This window comes from Chrysemys picta, chromosome 12 (genome assembly GCF_011386835.1).
Source record: "Chrysemys picta bellii isolate R12L10 chromosome 12, ASM1138683v2, whole genome shotgun sequence".
Lineage (NCBI taxonomy): Eukaryota > Metazoa > Chordata > Testudines > Emydidae > Chrysemys > Chrysemys picta.
In genome coordinates this window covers 6731401-6751652 of record NC_088802.1, presented here as the reverse complement: position 1 = coordinate 6751652, position 20252 = coordinate 6731401, and the positions used below count along the sequence as shown (strand labels likewise).

The window sequence follows — 20252 nt, the reverse complement described above, 5'->3', positions numbered from 1 at the left end:
TACAGACCATGAGGAGAGGATGCAAGGAGAGGTTCCTGTGGGAGAAGGGGTTCCTGTACCGAGAGTGGGCTCCCCCAGGGGAAGTGGAGTCGTGGGGGATCAGGAGGCAGCTGGTGGTTCCCCAGAAGTTTCGCCACAAGCTACTGTACCTGGCCCATGACATCCCTCTCGCAGGGCACCAGGGGATCCGGCGCACCAGGCAGAGGCTGCTACAGAACTTTTACTGGCCCGGGGTCTTCACCAACGTCCGGCAGTACTGCCGATCCTGTGACCCCTGCCAGAGGGTGGGGAAGGCCCGGGACAAGGGGAAGGCAGCATTGAGACCTTTGCCCATCATAGAGGAGCCTTTCCAGAAGGTGGCCATGGACATAGTGGGACCTCTCAGCAAGACGACCCGGTCTGGGAAGAAATACATCCTGGTGGTGGTCGATTTCGCCACCCGCTACCCCGAGGCAGTGCCCTTATCGTCCATTGAAGCAGACACTGTGGCGGATGCGCTGCTGACCATTTTCAGCCGAGTGGGGTTCCCCAAGGAAGTCTTGACGGACCAAGGGTCCAACTTCATGTCGGCCCTACTCCGGTGCTTGTGGGAGAGATGTGGGGTCCGGCACAACTGGGCCTCAGCATATCACCCCCAATCCAACGGGCTGGTGGAGAGGTTCAATGGGACGCTAAAAATGATGCTGAAAACATTTATGAATCAGCACCCGCAGGACTGGGACAAGTACTTACCTCACCTGCTGTTTGCGTACAGGGAGGTACCCCAGGAGTCTACCGGGTTTTCGCCTTTCGAACTGCTATATGGAAGGCGGGTAAGGGGGCCCCTGGACCTGATGAGAGACGAATGGGAGGGGAAGGCCACTCCTGACGGAGAGTCGGTGGTGGAGTATGTCCTGACCTTCCGGGAACGACTTGCCGAGCTCATGGGCCTGGCCAGGGAGAATCTGGCCAGGGCCCAGAGGAAGCAGAAGGTCTGGTATGACCGCACAGCACGGGCCCGCGCCTTCGTCACTGGGGATCAGGTGATGGTCCTCATCCCCGTGAGGAAAAACAAACTCCAGGCCGCCTGGGAAGGGCCCTTCAAGGTTGTCAAGCAACTAAACGAGGTAAACTATGTGGTGGAGCTGTCGAACCGGGCACACCACCACCGGGTGTACCATGTGAATATGATGAAGCCATATTATGACAGGGGGAATATGGTGTTGGCCGTGTGTGGACAGTGGGAGGGGCAGGGAGATGACCCTTTAGTAGATCTATTCCCTGGGACAAGAGTTGGCTTCCCCCTGGAAGCAATTCCCCTCTCTGATCGGCTAACCCCTGCCCAGCGAGCTGAGATCGGAGGGGTGCTGCATCTGTACCAGCAGCTGTTTTCCAACCAGCCTGGACGCACTAATCTGACTGTCCACCGGGTGCAGACAGGATCGCACCCGCCTATAAAATGCTCCCCATTCCGAGCCACAGGGAAAACTGCTCAGGACCTGGAAAGAGAGGTCAATGACATGCTGGCTTTGGGGGTGATCCAGCCGTCTTCCAGCCCTTGGGCCTCGCCGGTGGTGCTGGTCCCCAAAAAGGACGGGTCGATCCGGTTCTGTGTGGACTATCGGAAGCTCAATGCCATCACTGTAGCCGATGCCTACCCCATGCCCAGGCCGGACGAGCTCCTAGACAAGCTGGGAGGTGCTCGGTACCTTACCACCATGGATCTTACAAAGGGCTATTGGCAAGTGCCGCTGGATGCAGATGCCAGGCTGAAATCGGCCTTTGTCACCCCTCTGGGGCTCTATGAGTTCCTGACCCTGCCCTTCGGCCTCAAGGGAGCGCCGGCCACCTTCCAGCGCCTGGTGGATCAGCTACTGAGGGGGATGGAGAGTTTTGCCGTGGCGTATATCGATGACATCTGTGTCTTTAGCCAGACCTGGGAGGACCACATATCCCAGGTTAGACAAGTGCTGGACCGACTCCAGAAGGCTGGGCTGACCGTAAAACCGGAGAAGTGCAAGGTGGGGATGGCTGAGGTATCCTACCTAGGCCACCGGGTGGGAAGCGGCTGCCTAAAGCCGGAACCAGCCAAAGTGGAGGTGATCAGAGACTGGCCCGCTCCTCAAACCAAAAAGCAGGTCCAAGCCTTTATTGGGATGGCAGGGTACTATCGGAGGTTCGTGCCCCACTTTAGCGCCATAGCCGCCCCCATCACTGAGCTGTGCAAGAAGGGGAAGCCAGACAAAGTGGTCTGGACCGAGGAGTGCCAGGAGGCTTTCCGGGCGCTGAAGGAGGCTCTGGTCAGTGGCCCAGTTCTGGCAAACCCAGACTTTGACAAGCCCTTTATGGTGTTCACCGACGCCTCAGACACAGGACTGGGGGCGGTGTTAATGCAGGAGGATGAAAAGGGGGAGAGACACCCCATCGTGTACCTGAGCAAGAAGTTGCTACCCCGGGAGCAGAACTACGCGGCCATCGAGAAGGAATGCCTGGCCATGGTGTGGGCCCTCAAGAAACTAGAGCCATATCTCTTTGGGCATCACTTCACCGTGCACACCGACCACTCTCCCCTGACCTGGCTGCACCAGATGAAAGGAGCCAACGCCAAGCTCCTGAGATGGAGCCTGCTCCTGCAGGATTATGACATGGACGTGGTCCATGTGAAGGGACGTGACAACCTGATAGCGGACGCATTGTCCCGGAGAGGGAGCCCTGAACTTCCTCAGGTCACTGGTCAGAGTGACCCCGCTCAGTTCAGTCTCGAAGGGGGGAGAGATGTGACGGAGCAGGGAGCAGGGCAGATTTGACCTGGGAATGTTGCAGGGGGGTTGCAGTGGGGATGTGGGACTTCCCTTGAAGGAAGCTACCTGAGCTGTAACCTGAGCCAGGAACGGGGGTGGGGAGAATTAACACCTTCTGCCCGGGAGACTGAACAAAGGAGAGGAGCAGCGGGAGGGGCTTGGAGTTTAGTTTCGGTTGGGGCTGGGTGGTGCAACGCAGGGAACCCCAAGCTGGGGTCTAAGCTCCCTGAACCTCCCAGAGGGACCTAATTGAGGGGGTCTGGTCGTACCTACACGCTCTGCTTGAGACTGTGTTCCTGTCCTTAAATAAACCTTCTGCTTTACTGGCTGGTTGAGAGTCGCAGTGAATCTCGGGAAGAGGGGTGCAGGGCCCTAACTCCCCCACAATCCGCGACAGCACCGACACCTCAGGAGGCACCGTCAAGACTGGTGCCTTCACCTTTACTGGAGAGAACTTCGACCCCAGCACCTTCAGGTCTGGTACCAGTGTTGGCAGCTGTGCACTCACCTCTGCTGTCAGTGCCATCAACTCCACAAGCATTTGTGTCTCCCTCTGCCAGTCTCACCTTTGCTGCAAGAGCATTGTCTGATACCAGTCACAGCAGTCTCAACTATGTCAGCACTGCTGTCATTGTGTACCACTAAGGCACCATCAGTTTCTTCTGCCCCCTTGATGCATCTCACATTGGCTCCTCTGGCATTCAACATCAGCTCACCTTTTGGCATTCTGACTGCCTCATCCACTTCCACTGGCACTGTTGGATACTTCAATGTCTGTACCTTTGGGGCACCAAAACATGTCACCAGTGCTGAGACCTCCACCAAAGCCATGGGAAGTGCTCCCCCATTCACAGAGGAGAGTTTTATTTCCTCCTCGTCTTCAGACTCTGCACATGATTGACTTCTATCTCCTCCAAGGTCTTTCGGGTCTCCCTATAGATCATTCTCTACAGTTGCTCAAAACACTGAGCGAGGTCAGTATTCTTATAAAGATGCCCCGGTACAGTGCCCGCCACCATGGGCAGTACTGGGCCTCCTGACCTGCTCCCAGGCCCTTCTCCAGTTCCTGTAGCTCCCAGAGAGCATTCTTCTTTAGAATCTCAATGGCCCGTCTCACTGGAGCCCACAGAGCAGGAGGCAGCTATTTGTTCCTCTTCTCTGAATGGGACTATCACACTGGAGTCAATATCACTTCCTCATGAAGACTTTAATGTCTTTCAAGACCTTATGAGGAGAGTGGCTGCTCTCACTGTGAGCCTTCAAATTAAGATGTCAAATTATCAGTCATTATTGGCCAAATATATTTTTCTTAACACATCCCAGCCACAGAAATTATCTTTGATTTATGGTAGGGAACATGTACTACCAGTACATGGTAGTACCTGTCAGCCCTGAGGGTGTTCACCAACATATGGCAATGGTAGCAGCCCTTCTGCACCATTCAGGAATTCAGATATTTCCTTACCTGGATGATTGGCTAGTTTGGGGAAGATCAAGATCCCATGTCTAGAACAACATCCTGGTCATTAGACATCTGTTTTCTCATCTTGGTCTAAAATTGAAAGTAGACAAATCAACATTACAACCAACAAAAGAATAATCTTTGTAGGAGTGGATCTAGACTCTATTACCACTATGGCTTATATGCTGATGGACAGATTTCTGTCCATAGTCTCCATCTGAAACCCTCCTTTTCCAACCCAAGGACTACAAGCTGCATTTGAAATCTTCTGTTCTCTCCATCAGTACTGTGAGAGTCCATTTACCTTCCATCTTTGTGATACAACTACCAGTAGATGAGTTTCTGTCTTTTCACATCTCTGGGTATCTAGATTTTTAAAGGGCCTCATTCATGTGTACCCGTCTGTGTCTGATTCCGTACCTGGATGGGACTTGAATTAAGTTTTGCCTTGTTTAATGGTACCCCTTCAAACCTTTTAACAACTTCCTTATCATTGCTATCAATGAAAACTGCCTTTTTGGTAGCAACTACTTCTGCAAGAAGGGTACCACTAGCTGATCACCCTTTCACAAGGACTACGTCTCCCTTTGATTGCACCCTAAGTTCATATCTAAGGTTGTACCTGCATTCTGCCTCAATCAGACCATTCATCTTCCAGATTTCTTCCCTAAACCTCATTCTAGCAAAGCTGGAGAGGAATGTTATACTTTGGATGTGTTCGGAGTGCTCTGTCCTTTTACCTGGTGGTCACAAAGTCTTTCGGGTCATTGCCTAGACGTTCTGTGATCTTCTCTGAAGGATTAAAGAGCAACCAGTTACAGCCCAGGGTGTATCCCATTGGATTTCTGACTGTATCAAGCTCTGCTATAATATAGCAAAGGTTCCTCACCTCAGAGGCTAACAGCCCAGTCCCCTAGAGCACATTCCACTTTATCAGCCTTCTTGAGCAACATACTGACAGTGTCAAGTATCAGGGGGTAGTCGTGTTAGTCTGTATCCACAAAAACAACAAGGAGTCTGGTGGCACCTTAAAGACCAACAGATTTATTTGGGCATCAGCTTTCGTGGGTAAAAAACCCACTTCTTCAGATGCATACTGATAGTGGCCATTCACCTAGCCGCAATGTGGTCATCTGTACTACATTTTTCCAGACACTATGTTAGTGCTCAAGCTTCCTGAGATGATGTCACCTTCAGCAAGTCAGTGCTGCTGTCTCTCTTCAAGTAATCCAAAGTCCCACCCCCTTTAAGGAAACTGCAGGTGAGTTACCTACAGTGTCATGCGTCCAGTCACTCCAAGGAGAAGAACAGCCGGCTGAAGCTAAACCTGAATAAGAAGTTGGCGATGCTGGTGGGCAGAGGAAAGTATTTTGGAGAACTTACAGCCGTGGTGCTGTTTCCATTGGTTGAAGGTACATCCCCACAATGGTCAATTCAGTCTGTAATGTAGGAGTACCTTGGATTCCTTGCTGATACTGATCGCTCACGTAGCAGCCTCTGTGAGTAATGCTTTCTACTATCTCTGCTTGGTTAACCCTGGGAGACAGTGTTGAAGATCCATTGGTCCGAGGTCAGTCACGACCACTCCGGGAGAAAAGCACACATCTGGTTGGAGAAGGGAAGCTTTATTGCGGGTGGATCCCTGGAATGAACGGGTAGGTCGCCCCGAAGCGTTTTGTCAAAACTGAGGCTTTCCTGCCTGTTTGCCCTTCGAGGGCCCAGGTCGGGGGGCAGACCGGGGTTGCCTCTGCGGGCGTTTCTTATAGTCCCTTGACTTTTTATAAGGGGGCTCATATTTAGAGTGGGTGGCCTCGGTGGGAGCCTGCTGCAGTTTAAACTTGGTCCTGGCCGGGGCCGGGACATAGAAGCCGAGGGTCTTTAGCGTTGTGCGGGAATCTTTCAGGCCCTGCAATTTCACATCCGTCTGTTCCGCAAACAGGGCCTTGCCGTCGAACGTAAGCTCCTGTAACAAGTTCTCCACCTCGCTGGACAATCCAGACGGCAGGAGCCACAATGCCACCCTCATGGACACCACGGAGGCCACGGACCGTGCAGCCATATCTATGGCATCCGAGGCTGCCTGAAGGGCTGCCCTGGCAGCAGCCGTACCCTCCTCCACCAGAGCCCTGAACTCCTTCTTGTCACGCGCTTGGAGCGAGTCCTCGAATTTGGGTAGAGAGCCCCACAAATTGAACTCAGATCTCCCCAGGAAACTTAGTTGGAAACTGGAGGATGAATGAACTTTTCTACCAAATAGATCCAGCTGCCGTGAGTCCTTATTTTTAGGAGTAGGGGCTGGTTGACCTTGCTTCTCCCTGTGGTTGACCGACTCCACCACTAGGGAGTTGAGGGCAGGGTGGGTGTACAGGAATTCGTGCCCCTTGGCGGGTACAAAGTATTTCCATTCTGCCCTCTTAGAAATGGGGGGCAGAGAAACCGGGGTTTGCCACAAGGCATTGGAAATCTTTGCCATCCCTTCATGGAGTGGGAGAGCCACCCTGCTCGGTGCCGAAGCCGAGAGGATGTTGAAGAGAGAGTCCGAGAGCTCCTCCACCTCCTTGGCTTGAAGGTTGAGGCTTGATGCCACCCTTTTCAGCAGTTCTTGGTGGGCTTTAGAGTCCTCCTGTGGGACAGGTGGAGGAGGGGCCGTGATTGCCTCATCCGGGGAGGACTAGGATAGGGGTGCGGTACTCTGCGTACCCACCAGTGCTGTAGGTTCCACCTCTGGGTCCCCCTCCGGGCGCAGGACCGGGGATGAGTGCCCCACTGACTTCTTCCTCGGAGGCTGAAATAGAGAAGCCAACGGTCTCTCCGAGGCACTGGCAAGTGAGTGAGCCATTACCGGGGGCTGTGTCGGGGGCCACAGGCCCCATTGGTACCACGGTGCCAGCCAAGGAGTCCGGTGCCGCTGCACCTGCTGTGGCACCAGGGGAGCAGACTGTTCAGCCTGACTAGCCTGACCCAATGACTGACTGCGAAGGGAGGCCAGGCTGGCATATGACCTGCTACTATCCCGGGACCAGGAGGAGCGGTGGCATCGGGAACGGTGCCGACCACAAGACCGTGATCCCGGTGTGGAGGAGCAGGAGTGCCGCCAGTAGCAGCTGCTCTGCGATTGGCTCCAGCAGGCGAATCCGTGATGGCGAGGTGCCGGCGATCGATACCTGGGACCCCCTCTCCTTTTAGCCTGAAATAATTCGTGTTAGTCTGAAGCTACAAGATAATTTTCCTGAGAAATTTTAAAGTAAATTCAACAAGCCATTTTAAAATGAAGACAGAAAACACAACCACCCCCAGCATTAATTAATATGAAATTTGCCAGATAATGGTGCTAAGAGGTTCTAGTTAGGAGCAGGGGCCTCATTGTGATGGTACATATATATCAGACAATAATTTTTCACTTTTCAGAAATTATTTCCACTATTTTTTCCCCACTTATAATTCCAGAACAATTAGTTCTGTAAAGTTCACAGTAGCGATCTGAATTAGATGTCTGTGAAAATCCTCACATAAAGATCCAATTGTATGAACAGAAGGGTGTAATTTTTGAACTGACCCAGAATTAACAGTGGTTACAACAGGAAGAAATTTAAGTCTCCTGTAGTGACTACTCTGTGAGTAGCCTTAAGAGTGTCACAAGCTTCATCTGTAGCAAAAAAGTTAGTTTCTAACGCTTTCCCTAGTGAACGCAGTTTGAAAATGTAGTGTGAGTTTGGTTTAACGATGTTTCTGTTTACAAAAAACTTAAGGATGAAAATTAAGACACAGTCATTGTAACAGCACTGTCACTTCTGTGTAAATTTGGATGTTACCTTAGTCCAGTGTTTCGCAATCTTTTTGCACTGGAAACCCCCTTTGGACTTCAAAAAAAATAATTGACTCCGTACCAAGACTTGAAAAAATTGCGATCTCTTACCTTAAATATTATTAAGTAAATTATTAACAATTCTCAACTGGCATGCAAACAAACCCCTCTTTCAGGAGTCTCAGCCCAAAAACCATGCCTGGTTCCCAGGGAGCAACTCTGCCCCAAGATGTGACTCTAGTTACAGAAATTAAGGCAGAGAGCAAACTCCCTTGCTGGTGCAACAGCTCCCCCACAAAGAAACTACTGTATACCACAAAATAAACAATAATATAACATTTCTTCAAAGACTGACCAGTGCTTACACATTAGGAAAAAGAATGTATATGACTGTGTATAACAGCACCACCTGGTGACTCCTGACATAACAGTATTTATAGGATTGGGGCTCTAAATGGGGTCAAAACACATGAAGGGAGGGACAGGGGAGAGGGAAGACAAGAGGGAAGCTCATGGGAACACAAGGTGATATATATATTAGCTAGATTAACAATTTGGAGGCTTCGCATAGTTTGGTTTTTTTAATGAAGTAAGCTATAGTGATGAGCAGGTCACTTGCCTGGCTGTTATTACTAGGCCGTTTATCATGCATGTCGGGTTACAGGGGGAACGTAAGACAGGATCTGAAGGGGGGCAGAGCAGTGGCTGTGTAGAATGATTTCAGGGGGGGCATCCCTGCATAAGGGACAGTGTGGGGGAAAAGGTGTGAAGGTGCTTCTGGGAGAAATGGGTGAAAGAAGCTGCCATTGGTAAAGCTGCCCCTAGTGTTATCTGAAAAGTGGAACTCCCAGGTAAGGGGGCTGGGACGGGCTCCAGAGAAGAACAAGTTCCATTGTTATTTCTCACATTGGGGGGTTGATGGTGTTTCTCCACATTGTCTCTTACAGGTTCCCCTCCATGTCCCTGGTGGCATCGCATCGCTGTAGGGGTCGGATGGGCTGGGAACATCGTCCTGACAATAGCTGTGATAGCACTGGGGGTTTGGGGTGAGTAGCGCCAATCTGTTTATCCATTTGAGCTTAATGGTGCTCCATGAATTCTCTTCTCATTTCCAAATCCCACTGATATTCCATTCCTGATTCCAGTCCGTTTATGAGTGAAATCCTAGGCATTACATCACCACCCAGGTCAAAATATTATCAGAACAAGGTGCATTTAAAAGCTGGATGCATGAAACTTGTGTGATCCAACTAAGACAGGTTCACTGTTACATATGGGTGGAGGACAGAAATGCACCAACATTGAGTAGTGAATAGGATTTTCTCTTCCTCTGTCCCTACCCTAGCTGTGATGGACACTACACGGATGATTTTACACCCTCCATAATTGTTTTTTTAATTCCTAAATAGCTGCAATAGAAGTGATTTTTTTTATTGATGCTGATGCTCTTTTGAAGTTTTCCAGTTGCATGTCTCCTGTGAAGGACAGACCAGAGGAACTCTGAATACGTCGGAGAATAATGAAACCAGAATCGTCAGTAGCACGGAATGCAGCTCCTGCCTGGAGGATTTCCAGTCTCGCTTGAAACCAATTCTATGTGAACCCTACAATGGCAGCTTGGCAGGTAACCCCAGCTCCTACTGTCCCAGAGCCATGAGTCATTCTCCCTTAAAGAGTTTGCAGCACTCTCGCTGTGACTGAAAACCCAGTCACCATGTTAAAGGGACACTGTCTGCTTGAAATACAATGGACCAGTTTCTCATTCGCACTGAGGCTCCTTTATATGCATTACTCCAGTGTTGCGATCCCCAAGCATTCAAAAACCATGAGTCAGGCCCTAAAAATCATGAGATTGGCTTATTTTAGGAAAATTATACATTTGGGGTTCTTTATGTTTCCCTTCTGGTTTCTGAGCCTTTAGGTTGCATTTGGGTCCTGCTGTCAAGCTTTTCTCTGCAATTATGAGGCTACAAACTTTCTGTAATGAAACTGAGATTCTCACATAATCCCCTGACTCCAGGAGCTGGGGCTTAAAAGAAAACACCAAACTTCACAAGACGTGTGATAAAAATATGAGCGATGGCAACACTGCCAAAGTGACAGTGTAAAGGGAGCTAACCATGGGAGTAAACTTTCATTTTTTTTTAGTCAAAGTGTTCAGGAAGCAGAAGGTTATTTCAACAACAACTAGAAAAGTTCAAATACAACAAGTTTTCTGTGAAGATTTTCATTTTGAAAAAAAGGCAATATTTTGTCAATCAACTCTCCTCATAACTACAGCAGGAAAACAATGTTCAGGGTGATTTTTAAGTAGATAAGGTGCTTTTTAATATGCTCTAATGCTCTAGGTGTGGTAGTGATGTACTATACACCCTAAGCTCCCCTGTCTTCTTTCTTTTCATCAATCCCAATAGGTTGGTGCAAGGTAAATGCAGTGACTGCCTCGTTCTGTACCAATATGGTTATTTCATTCTCCCTGTCATCCTGCTCCTCTTTGTGTATCTCCATCTGTTTCTCACCCTATGTTTGGATTGGTAGCTCTTTGGGGCAGAGATTGTCTTACTGTGGGTATGTGCAGCACCTAGCACAATGGGGCCCATATTCATTTTTGTGGCCTCTGTTCTACTGTAATACTAATCACTGATTTGTATTGCAGCAGTGCCCAAAGGCCCAGTTATGGATCAGGGCCCCATTGTGTCAGATGCTGTTAAAAAAAAAATCACAAAAAGACAGTCCCTGACCCAAAGAGCTTACAATTTAAGTACAGTAAATAATAATTCTCAGCAGTTTATGCAGAGGAGCAGCAGTGACATCTAGTGGTCAGAGTAATTCCCATTGCTAGAGCACAGGTAGTTTTAATAATAATGTAATACAACTGCTATAGAGGTTGGATCACAAAGTGTTTTACAAACTCTGTAGGACTCACAGGAATCATTTCCCCCACTACTGAAATGCAGCCACCTCTGGGGTGAAACTCAACAGCTGTTCAGCAGCACACAACACTGCTTTACAATGTGTAAGGGAAACGACTGAAGAAGAATCGCATAGCCTGTGGGAAATGCAGGAGGTGTTTTAGGGAGGCAAATTGAAGTCACCCCAGGCTGGAATTTGAACAGGTTCAGACCCCCCAGTATTCAAGAAGAGTCAGATGACTGGAAGGTAGCTAATGTAATGCCCATTTTTAAAAAGAGCTCCAGAGGTGATCCTGGCATTTACAGGCTGGTGAACCTGACTTGAGTACTGGGCAAATTCACTATTGTTTCTACCAAGAACAGAATGATCAGACACATAGATGAACACGATTGTTGGGGAAGAGTCAACATGGCTTTTTGTCAAGGGAGTTCTTCAAGGGAGTCAACAAGCATGTGGATAAGGGTGATCCAGTGGCTATAGCGCACTTGGATTTTCTGAAAGCATTGACAAGGTCCCTCACCAAAGGCTCTGAAGATAACTAAGTAGCCAGGGATAAAAGGGGAGGTCCTTTCATGGATCAGTAACTGCGTGAAATATGGGAAACAAAGGGTAGGAATAAATGGTTCATTTTCCCAGTGGAGAGAGGTAAATAGTGGGGTCCCCCAAGGATCTGTACTGGGACCAGAGCTGTTGAACATATTCATTAATGATCTGGGAAAAGGGGGTGAATAGTGAAGTGGCAAAGTTTGTAGATGATACAAAATTATTCAAGATTGTTAAGTCCAAAGGTGACTGTGAGGAGTTACCGAGGGATCTCTCACAACTGCGTGACCTGGCAACAAATGGCAGATGAAATTCAACATTGATAAGTGCAAGGTAATGCACAGTGGGGGGAAAAATAACCCCAACTATATGCACACAAAGATGGGTTTTACATTAGCTATTACCACCCAAAAAAGAGATCTTGGAATCACGGTGGATAGTTCAATGAAAGCTTCTTCTCAATATGCAGTCGTGGCCAATAAGGCTAACAGTATGTTAGGAACTATTAGGAAAGGGATAGAAAATAAGACAGAAAATATCAAAGTGCCTCTATATAAATCCATGGTGCACCCACACCTTGAATACTGTGTTCAGTTCTGGTCACCCCGTCTCAAAAAGGATGTAGTGGAACTGGAAATGGTTCAGAGAAGGGCAACAAAGATGATCAATGGTATGGAATAGCTTCCATACGAGGAAACACTAAAAAGATTAGGGCTGTTCGGCTTAGAAAAGAGACAACGAAGGGGGGATATAATAGGACATGAATAGTATGGAAAAAGTGAATAGAGAAGTGTTATTTACCCTACCCACAATACAAAAACCTTTGGGGGTCACCCAATGAAATTAATAGGTAGCAGGTTCAATACAATGAGAGGAAGTACTTTTTCACACAACACATAACTAACCTGTGGAACTCATTGCCATATGATGTTGTGATGGTCAAAAGTATAACTGGGTTCAAAATAGAAATAGATCCATCAAAGGCTATTAGCGAAGATGGTCAGGGATACAATGCTAGGATTGGAGGGATGCTGAACCTCTGATTACCAGAAGCTGGGAGTGGAAGATGGGTGGATCACTCCATAATTGCCCTGTTCTGTACACTCCCCCTGAAATTCTGGTATAGGCCTTTGTAAGAGACAGTATACTGAGCAATACAGACAGTGGTCTGACCCAATATGGCAGCTCTTAATGACCCCAAATGGACCTTGATTTTAGTTCTCAGCTGAACCATGGCACTAGCAGTGGTACAGCGCCCCCTACTGCCAGACTGGGGCACTGGATTCAGTTCTGCCTTAGTAGGTGGTGTCCCTCATTCTCAATCTCAGTCATCAATATTATTTGTTTCAACACTCAGTTTCCTTTGAAGTTTCCCATCGGGGTATAGGCTGGGCCTGTCTCTGTTCAGCTTTTATAATCTGACATGGTCAGATCCCCAGAAACTACATTTTACCGCACCAAGCCTGACAATCCCACCCAGTGATTCCTGCATAGAGCCCAGAACTTGTGACTGAGTTAGAGCAGATCTTTAGTAAGAGACCAACTCTGTGTAAAGACTTCAAGTGAATTCACTCCTCTCTGGCCTCCCGGCTCTGCCAGCACCTTGCTGTCCTGACCTACAGCATGCCCGGCTGCTTGAGTGCTGACCTTGAGAAAAGCCCTCGCTAGTACGTTGAGTCTGAAGGCTTTTTACATGGCTGTAGGGGAAAACTTAAGCAATATCTAAAACTAGAGCTGATACATTGTAAACCTGGTTCATGAAAAATAGGAAAAGAAATGACAGTTTGATGTCCTTTGAAGGAAGTAAAAAAGTGAAAGTCCTCCCTCTCTTTCCCAATGGGGGGAAATGTTAAGAGTAAATGTTTATTTCTCCTCCAAAACTGAATGAAATCCTCCATCTCCCCCCGCCCCTCCAAAAATCAGTATTTACATTTTGAGTCCCTTTTCCCCCATCAAAAAATGAAAAATGTCAACAACAATAAACACTTTTATTCTGGTCAAAATGGCATTTTCCATTAAAAAAGAACTTTGAACAGGAGTTTTCACCCAGCCGTAGTTTGCATTTTCAGAATGGATGACACCTCTGTTCCCATCTCTCCCTCCAGAGGGCTCCGGGTGCAAACTCTGCCCCAGGGACTGGCGGCTGCATGGGGACAAGTGCTACTGGCTGTCTCAGGAGCGTAAAGACTGGACTGGGAGCCGTGACGACTGCTCGGGGAAGAGCGCTCACATGCTCATGATCCAGAACCAAGAGGAGATGGTAACATAAAATACAGGCTCAAACTCCAGCTGGAGAGAGACGTGTGTCACTAGTTACAACCCCAGAGCAGCAGGTTTATCCAGCCTGGCTCTACCCCTCTGCCTCATTCCTCCTGTTCCCCCAGTTAACCAAACTCCACACTGGGGGGGTTTCTCCCCTTCGGGGCGTCTGGCTGATTAACATACAGTTCAGAACAAGACCCCCACAGCGTTCCCACCCCAGACTGCCCCGCTGGCTCCTGCAGGCTCTGCCCCCCTGAGCCCTGTCTGAGAGCTCAGCAGAGCCGTTCTGCATAGAGCTACTCACACAACCCCCTGCTCCATCACATGTCACCCTGCCCTGACTGATCTCGGGCTGCCCTTGTAACCCCACCAGGCCTGGCTCCTGGTCACCTGCTTCCATCACCTGAACCTCCCAGTCCAGGGGCACCTAGTCACGGGTGAGGCTGAACCCAGGACTTATGTAAAGGGCCAGCTCACCCCGTGACACCAAGGACTGGTTCTGGTGTTACCATGTCTGCACAGGGAGAGCCACATTTCCCCTCCCCTGCACTGGGACCCCACTCGCCCAGGGGAGAGGGTGAGTTAGCTCCGGTGCTGGGGGTTCTCCAGCTGGCATGGGCAGAGCCACTGAAGCCAAGAGCAGGTATTAAACAGGAGTGCTCAGGGAGTTGTAGCCTGTTACGGCACATTCACCCCTCCCCCTCTGCTTTGCACCTCACAGGATTCCATACAGGATGTTGTACAAGATGCAAATTCCATCTGGATTGGACTTAAAGTGACACCCCCAGGGAAGGATTGGACCTGGGTGGACGGTGCCCCGTTAGATCCAATGCTGTAAGTGCTGGCCGAGGTTTACTGTCTGAGAGATGTTTGAGAAAAGCTCCATTGTATAACTTGCTGATGTTAAATGTTCGTCTGCTTAAGGCCTAAACGTTTTACCAGGGTAGCTACAGCGGTTAAGGATTTTTTCCATAACATGGGGGTGCCAGCAAAGGCCCTAGTGTAGCTGCAATTATACCAATGTGCCAGTGCATATAGCAGTGTAGCTTATGCCGATCGGGGGCACTGGCATAAGCGGTAGTGGTAGAAACACTTAGCAATGGATATAGCTGTGTCCACACTAGAGGGTTTCCAGTATAACTGTACCAGAAACACCTCCTAGTGTAGACAGGGGCTAAGGTGCTTATCTAGCCCTCCGTTACTATAGTATCTGAGCACCTCACAACCTTTACTGTATTTATCATCTCATGCGCCTGTGAGGCAGGGCAGGGCTATCATCCCCTTGCTACAGATGGGGAAACTGAGGAACAGAGAGACTAACGGTGGGATTCACAAAGGTATTTATGTGCCTAACACTCATTGATTTCAAGGGGAGTTAGGTGCCTAAGTATTTTTGTGAATCCCACCCTAAGTGACTTGCCCAGAGTGACACAAGAGCATGAGCAGAGCAGGGAATTCAACCATCCTTCTTCTGTCACACATCAGCTCCTCTGGGCCGGCAGCTGGAGGCAGTGACATGTAATCACTGGTAAGAATATGGCCACTGCTCCTGCCTGTGCAAGGGGGACCCTGAGAAGAGGTTGTGCCCTCAAATGTCTTACTACAGCCCTGTCTCTGGGCTCTGCTGGGTTCCCCTGGGCTCTGTCCTCCCTCCAGTCTTTGTGGTCCCAGTGTCAGATGGAGGGTGAGGGGCAGAAAGTGGTGGTGTCTCTCAGCCACCACCCTTTTGTGGGGTCACAGTGAGCTGCTGCTCCCAGTAAATTGGGCAGATTCTTATCCCTTGATCCTCCCTTCTCCTTCCTTCCATTAGAGCAGTGGAATTTATCAGTGCAGATCTGCATTAACACCCCACTGAGGTGTGTGGGGGGCAGCTCCCCCATCTTAGAGAGATTGTCTCGGGGCTTGTCTAGACACGCACTTGGAGGGCAGCAGGCTGGGATGTAAACCTACCTCTCTAGCATTTTGTGTGCACACTGACTGCCCCGTGGACCCTCCTGTTATGCACTAAAAATTCCCTATGGCACTTTCAGTGTGTGGTCAGACTGTCCACATGGCCAGTGAGCGTAAGCACACCCCAGCCTGCCATGCCCTCAGGGCTAGATTCACCAAGGGACTTGTGCGTTGGGATGCTGAGTGTCATGGTGCCTAACTTTTAGGTGCCAAAAAAATCCCTGGGATTCACAAAGCCTGAGTTAGATGCCCAGGTTCCCGGTACAATGCATGGGGAGAGATCGGCACCTCAGAATGGGACTCACAAAAGCCAGCGTGCTAGGTGGGGAACTGCCTAAGCCAGCCAATGGGAGAGAAGGCGAGGGGGAGGATGCCAACCGCTGCCTCTCTCAGGGAATTTGACGCCTAAAAGTCTGTCTACACTGCGGCCAGGTCTACGCTACAAACTTACTGTGGTGCAGCTATGTCACTCAGGGGTGTGAAAAATCCCCACCCCTGAGCGATGTAGTTACACTGACCTAATTCCCTGTGTAGACAGTGCTATGTCAATGGAGGGGGCTTCTCCCATCAACAGAGCTACCGCCCCTCGGAGAGGGGAATTAACAACGCTGAGGGGAGAAGCTCTCCTGGCCGTGGAGGAGTGTCTTCACTTAAGTGCTACAGCGGCGCAGCTGCACGGGTGCAACGTTTTACAAGTTAGACCTGCCCTGCAAGCGTGTCCCAGTGCGGCGCTGCAATGTGGACACTTTCTACAGTGATGGAAGTGAGTTTGGTTTCTTTAGGAAATCCACCCCCTTGAGAGGCGGTAGCTAGATCGATGGACTTGGTCCAGTGAAAGCTATCACCTCACCCACCTTGTCTCTCTAACATCCTGGGACCGACAGAGCTACAACTACACTGCACACAACCACTGTCAGTATGGCAGGCTTCCTGCTTCGAATGTACTTTTAAAAAAAAAGGGATAGTTTTTGCATCTTTAGCAAGTTGTTTCTCAAACTCTTCCTTGGCCTGTCTCCTTAAACATTTACAATTCAGTTGCCGGAGTTTGGCTCCTTCCTATTTTCCTCATTAGGATTTGTCGTGCAAATTTTAAAGGATGTCTTTTGCCTCTAACGGCCTCCATTATTCTGCTGTTTAGCCAGGGTGGCATTTGTTTGGTTCTCCTCCTGTCTTTTTTTATTTGGGGTACACACATAGCCCTGGTCTACACTACAGGCTTACATTGGTATAACTATGCTGCTCAGGGGTGGGAAAAATCCACCCCGAGTGACGCAATTATACCGACCTAAACACTGGGTGTAGACAGCACCATGTCGACGGGGAGGCTTCTCCTGTCGACACAGCTACTGCCTGTTGGGGAGGTGGATTATCTACGCTGATGGGAGAGTATCAGTTTAGGTAGCATCTTCACTGTGGCACTGTAAGTGTAGACAAGCCCTTAGCCTGAGCCTCTGATGGTGTTTTTAAGTAGGCTCCATGCTGCAAGGAGGCATTTCACCTTGGTGACAGCTCTGTGCAATTTCCATCCGACACGCATCCTGCTGCTCGTGTGATTCCCCTTTCTGAAGTGAAATGTGACTGTTGTGGGCTGGTTTGGTATTATGTCCCCTCCAGGGAGGCTAAATGTCGTTACCCTGTGCTCAGTGTTACGGGGCAGTTCAGCTCCATTCACCTCTTGGAGCAGATCCTGTGCTCCACTGAGGATTAAATCAGGAATTGCCTCTCCCCTTGCGGGTGCCAGGGCCAGCTGCTGCAAGCAGCAGATCATTGTTGGGGGCTAGAAATCATCTCTCTGCATCATGCCCCAAGGTGACATTTAGTCCCTCTGCTCCAATCGCTCTTTAAAATTATTAATTCACACTAGAGCCTGAGACCAGGCCGACCACACACACCTCAGACTAGCCCATAGCTCAATGTTCGAGGCTGCCTAAGAGGTGGGAGACCCCTGTTCAAAACCTTTCCCCCTGCAGGCAAAAGGGGGACTTGAACTGGGGTCTCCCACTTTCCAGGTGAGTGTCCCAACCCCTGGGTTTGCTCCTCCCTGCTATTTTGTGGGAGCTCATCTGTGGGAGCCAAGCTGGTAAGTGGCCTTTGAACATGCTGAGTGGCTCAGGGCCTGCAGGCACATTAGGCGGAGGAACACCTGTCTGCCACTGACTCACACATCACACCCGGGGGCTTAGGCAGCCAGCAGCAGAGGGAGGCAGCAGCGGGTGGGCTGAGTGACAGAGACACAGGTACCTAGGAAACTTTTACTCTTAGGCACCGAGCAGTTCAGTCGCCTCCAGGGTTTGTGAATCCCAGGGGGACGTGGGTCTGGGATGTAAGTGTCTAAAGTGGCCACTAGACTCTCAAGTCCCTTTGTGAACCCAGCCCCAACCGTTCATCCGGACAAGTCCTCAGGCCGTCTGCAGCCCTCTATTACCCAGGTTACAGGGAGCAGGTTTCCTCTCTCCCCTGAGACTCAGACTGTTTTTAAAAGGAAAGCTGAGATGTGGGAGCTCAGGGTGGCCACTTCCAACAAGAAAGTGTCAGGTCACCAACCCTATGAGATTCAGCCTACTGCGCTCCTTGCCAGAGACCCCCTAACTCAGCTCACATTCTCGACTGACACTTTGTAGGAAAGTTATAGAAATGAAGGACAACATCAGAGACAAGCTTCCCATTAGGGGGAGGGGGAGGAAAGACTCACCTCTGGGCCCTTCCTTGCTACAGGGAACATAATGACACTGATGCTCTTTAATTCTGCAGCTTCTCGGTCTCGGTCTCTGCTGAAGGGAACAACTGTGGCTGGATAGGAGATAGACGGATTCAGTCTGAGACGTGTGGTGCTGAGTTCAAATGGATCTGCCAGAAAGAAGCTGCCGCGATATAAACAGTGGAGCGGAGGGTCTGTATTTGCATCTCTGTAACATGCAGTATCCTGCATTTAGGCTCACGGGGCTGGATTGTAGTTTTAGGCAGAGCTCTAAGCCGGGGGCAGAGCAGAACCCTGGGAGGTGCCGGGACTCAGGTGCCCCTCGCTGTCAGTTCCTCCCCTCGGTCCTTCTCATTGGGCTGGGGCCTGGGGGTGTAATTTATAACTGCCCCAAACCTGCAGTAAGTTACTCCCTGTGCTGCTTCCCGGGGTACCCAGGGCTGGGAGGCACCTCGTCACGACCTGTGTTTTGCCTGAGGGACCCTTGTCTGTGCCTGCCGGGGGTCAGCTCCCCAATCCCACAGGCCACACGCACTCGCTCCTGGGCCTGTAGTCACTGCAGTTAGCAATAGGCCCGCTCTGCCCTCAAGCCCTCTGAGCATCCCTCTGGTGCATCTGTCCCCTGGACACTGGCAGTAATCACAAAGCTGCTGCTTCCAAGGGAACAGGAATGCCTCCGCCCCCACCTCCCAGCTTACCAGTTCCACCTTAGATCTCTGCTCCACTTAACACACAGCGCTGACCTATGCTCATAGTGAAATCACGCGTCAGTTCAACAAAGCCGAGAGTCAAGTAGAAGTGTTGGAAAGAACCGGTTACATATAAAATAAAGTCATAACATGTGTTCTAGAGCCTAGACTTGTTTAACAAGATACTCTCCTGTCTAACCACGTACAGCTCACCCAAAATCCTTGCAGGGCTTCACAGCCAGCCTGGCTGTGACCTTTCTTTCACAAGACGTGCGGTCAGTTTGCCTCTCAGGTGAGGGATCCAGTGTGTCTCTGCACACCAGGATAGACCAGACTAACCCCTTGTTTTTGTTCTTAAACAGGACACAGCCCTGCTGTTTGCAAAGTCCACAAAAGAGGGAATTTACAGGAAGAAACCATCTCTCAATTTGCACCTGGTTCACTATGCAAATAGGCATCCAGCTACAGGTACAGACAACATACAGCTGACTAGACAGGGAGATAACCTCAGTTACCACCTGCCTGAAAAGAACATTTGAGGTACATCATCTCCTGGTGACCTGCCTTAACTGCAAGACCTTAAGGGCATCATTCCACTTTAATTGAATTGTCTTGTTAGCACTGGCCCTCCACATGGTAAGGCAACTCCCATCTTTTAATGTACTGTGTAGACATACCTGCTACTGTATTTTCCATTCCATGCATCTGATGAAGTGGGTTTTAGCCCATGAAAGCTTATACCCAAATAAATCTGTTAGTCTCTAAGGTGCCACAAGTACCCCTCATTTTTATTGTCAGTATAGATAGGTAAGGAACTATGTATTATCCATACACACGTCTTGCAATGATTATGACCACCAGTGGGCTACTGGCTCTCACGTGCCACCTTTTGGTGAACTATTATGTACCCATCAGCGTCAGGGGATCCCTGTGATCCCTCTGCACCCCCTGTACTTTCTGCCAAGGGGTCCCTGGTTCACATACACCTTGCCCCCAAACCCCCTCTCTGGGCTGGCTCAGCTCCTCCGTCCTGTAAGGAGGGAACTGGAGCCAAGGCCCTACTATACAGCTGTCTGCAGTGTGTTGAGAGTGCGCGTGCCAACCTCAGGGCAGACTGCTTGGAACCAGGCACAAACCCCAACTGGCTGAG

The 20252-nt window shown here is 49.7% G+C and overlaps 1 protein-coding gene across 1 annotated transcript in view; it reads left to right on the top strand.

The window, feature by feature from the left end:
- The window catches only part of LOC112060616 (killer cell lectin-like receptor subfamily F member 1), a 31199-nt gene extending 11328 nt beyond the window's left edge, over positions 1-19871 (top strand). The window contains exons 2-7 of the mRNA XM_065564244.1: positions 8995-9093; positions 9504-9671; positions 13609-13763; positions 14487-14599; positions 18467-18605; positions 19465-19871. Of these exons, the coding sequence (XP_065420316.1) occupies positions 8995-9093; positions 9504-9671; positions 13609-13763; positions 14487-14599; positions 18467-18590 (659 nt within the window). The 3' untranslated portion in view covers positions 18591-18605; positions 19465-19871. The remainder of the gene's footprint in view (positions 1-8994; positions 9094-9503; positions 9672-13608; positions 13764-14486; positions 14600-18466; positions 18606-19464) is intronic.
- Positions 19872-20252: the final 381 nt, after the last annotated feature.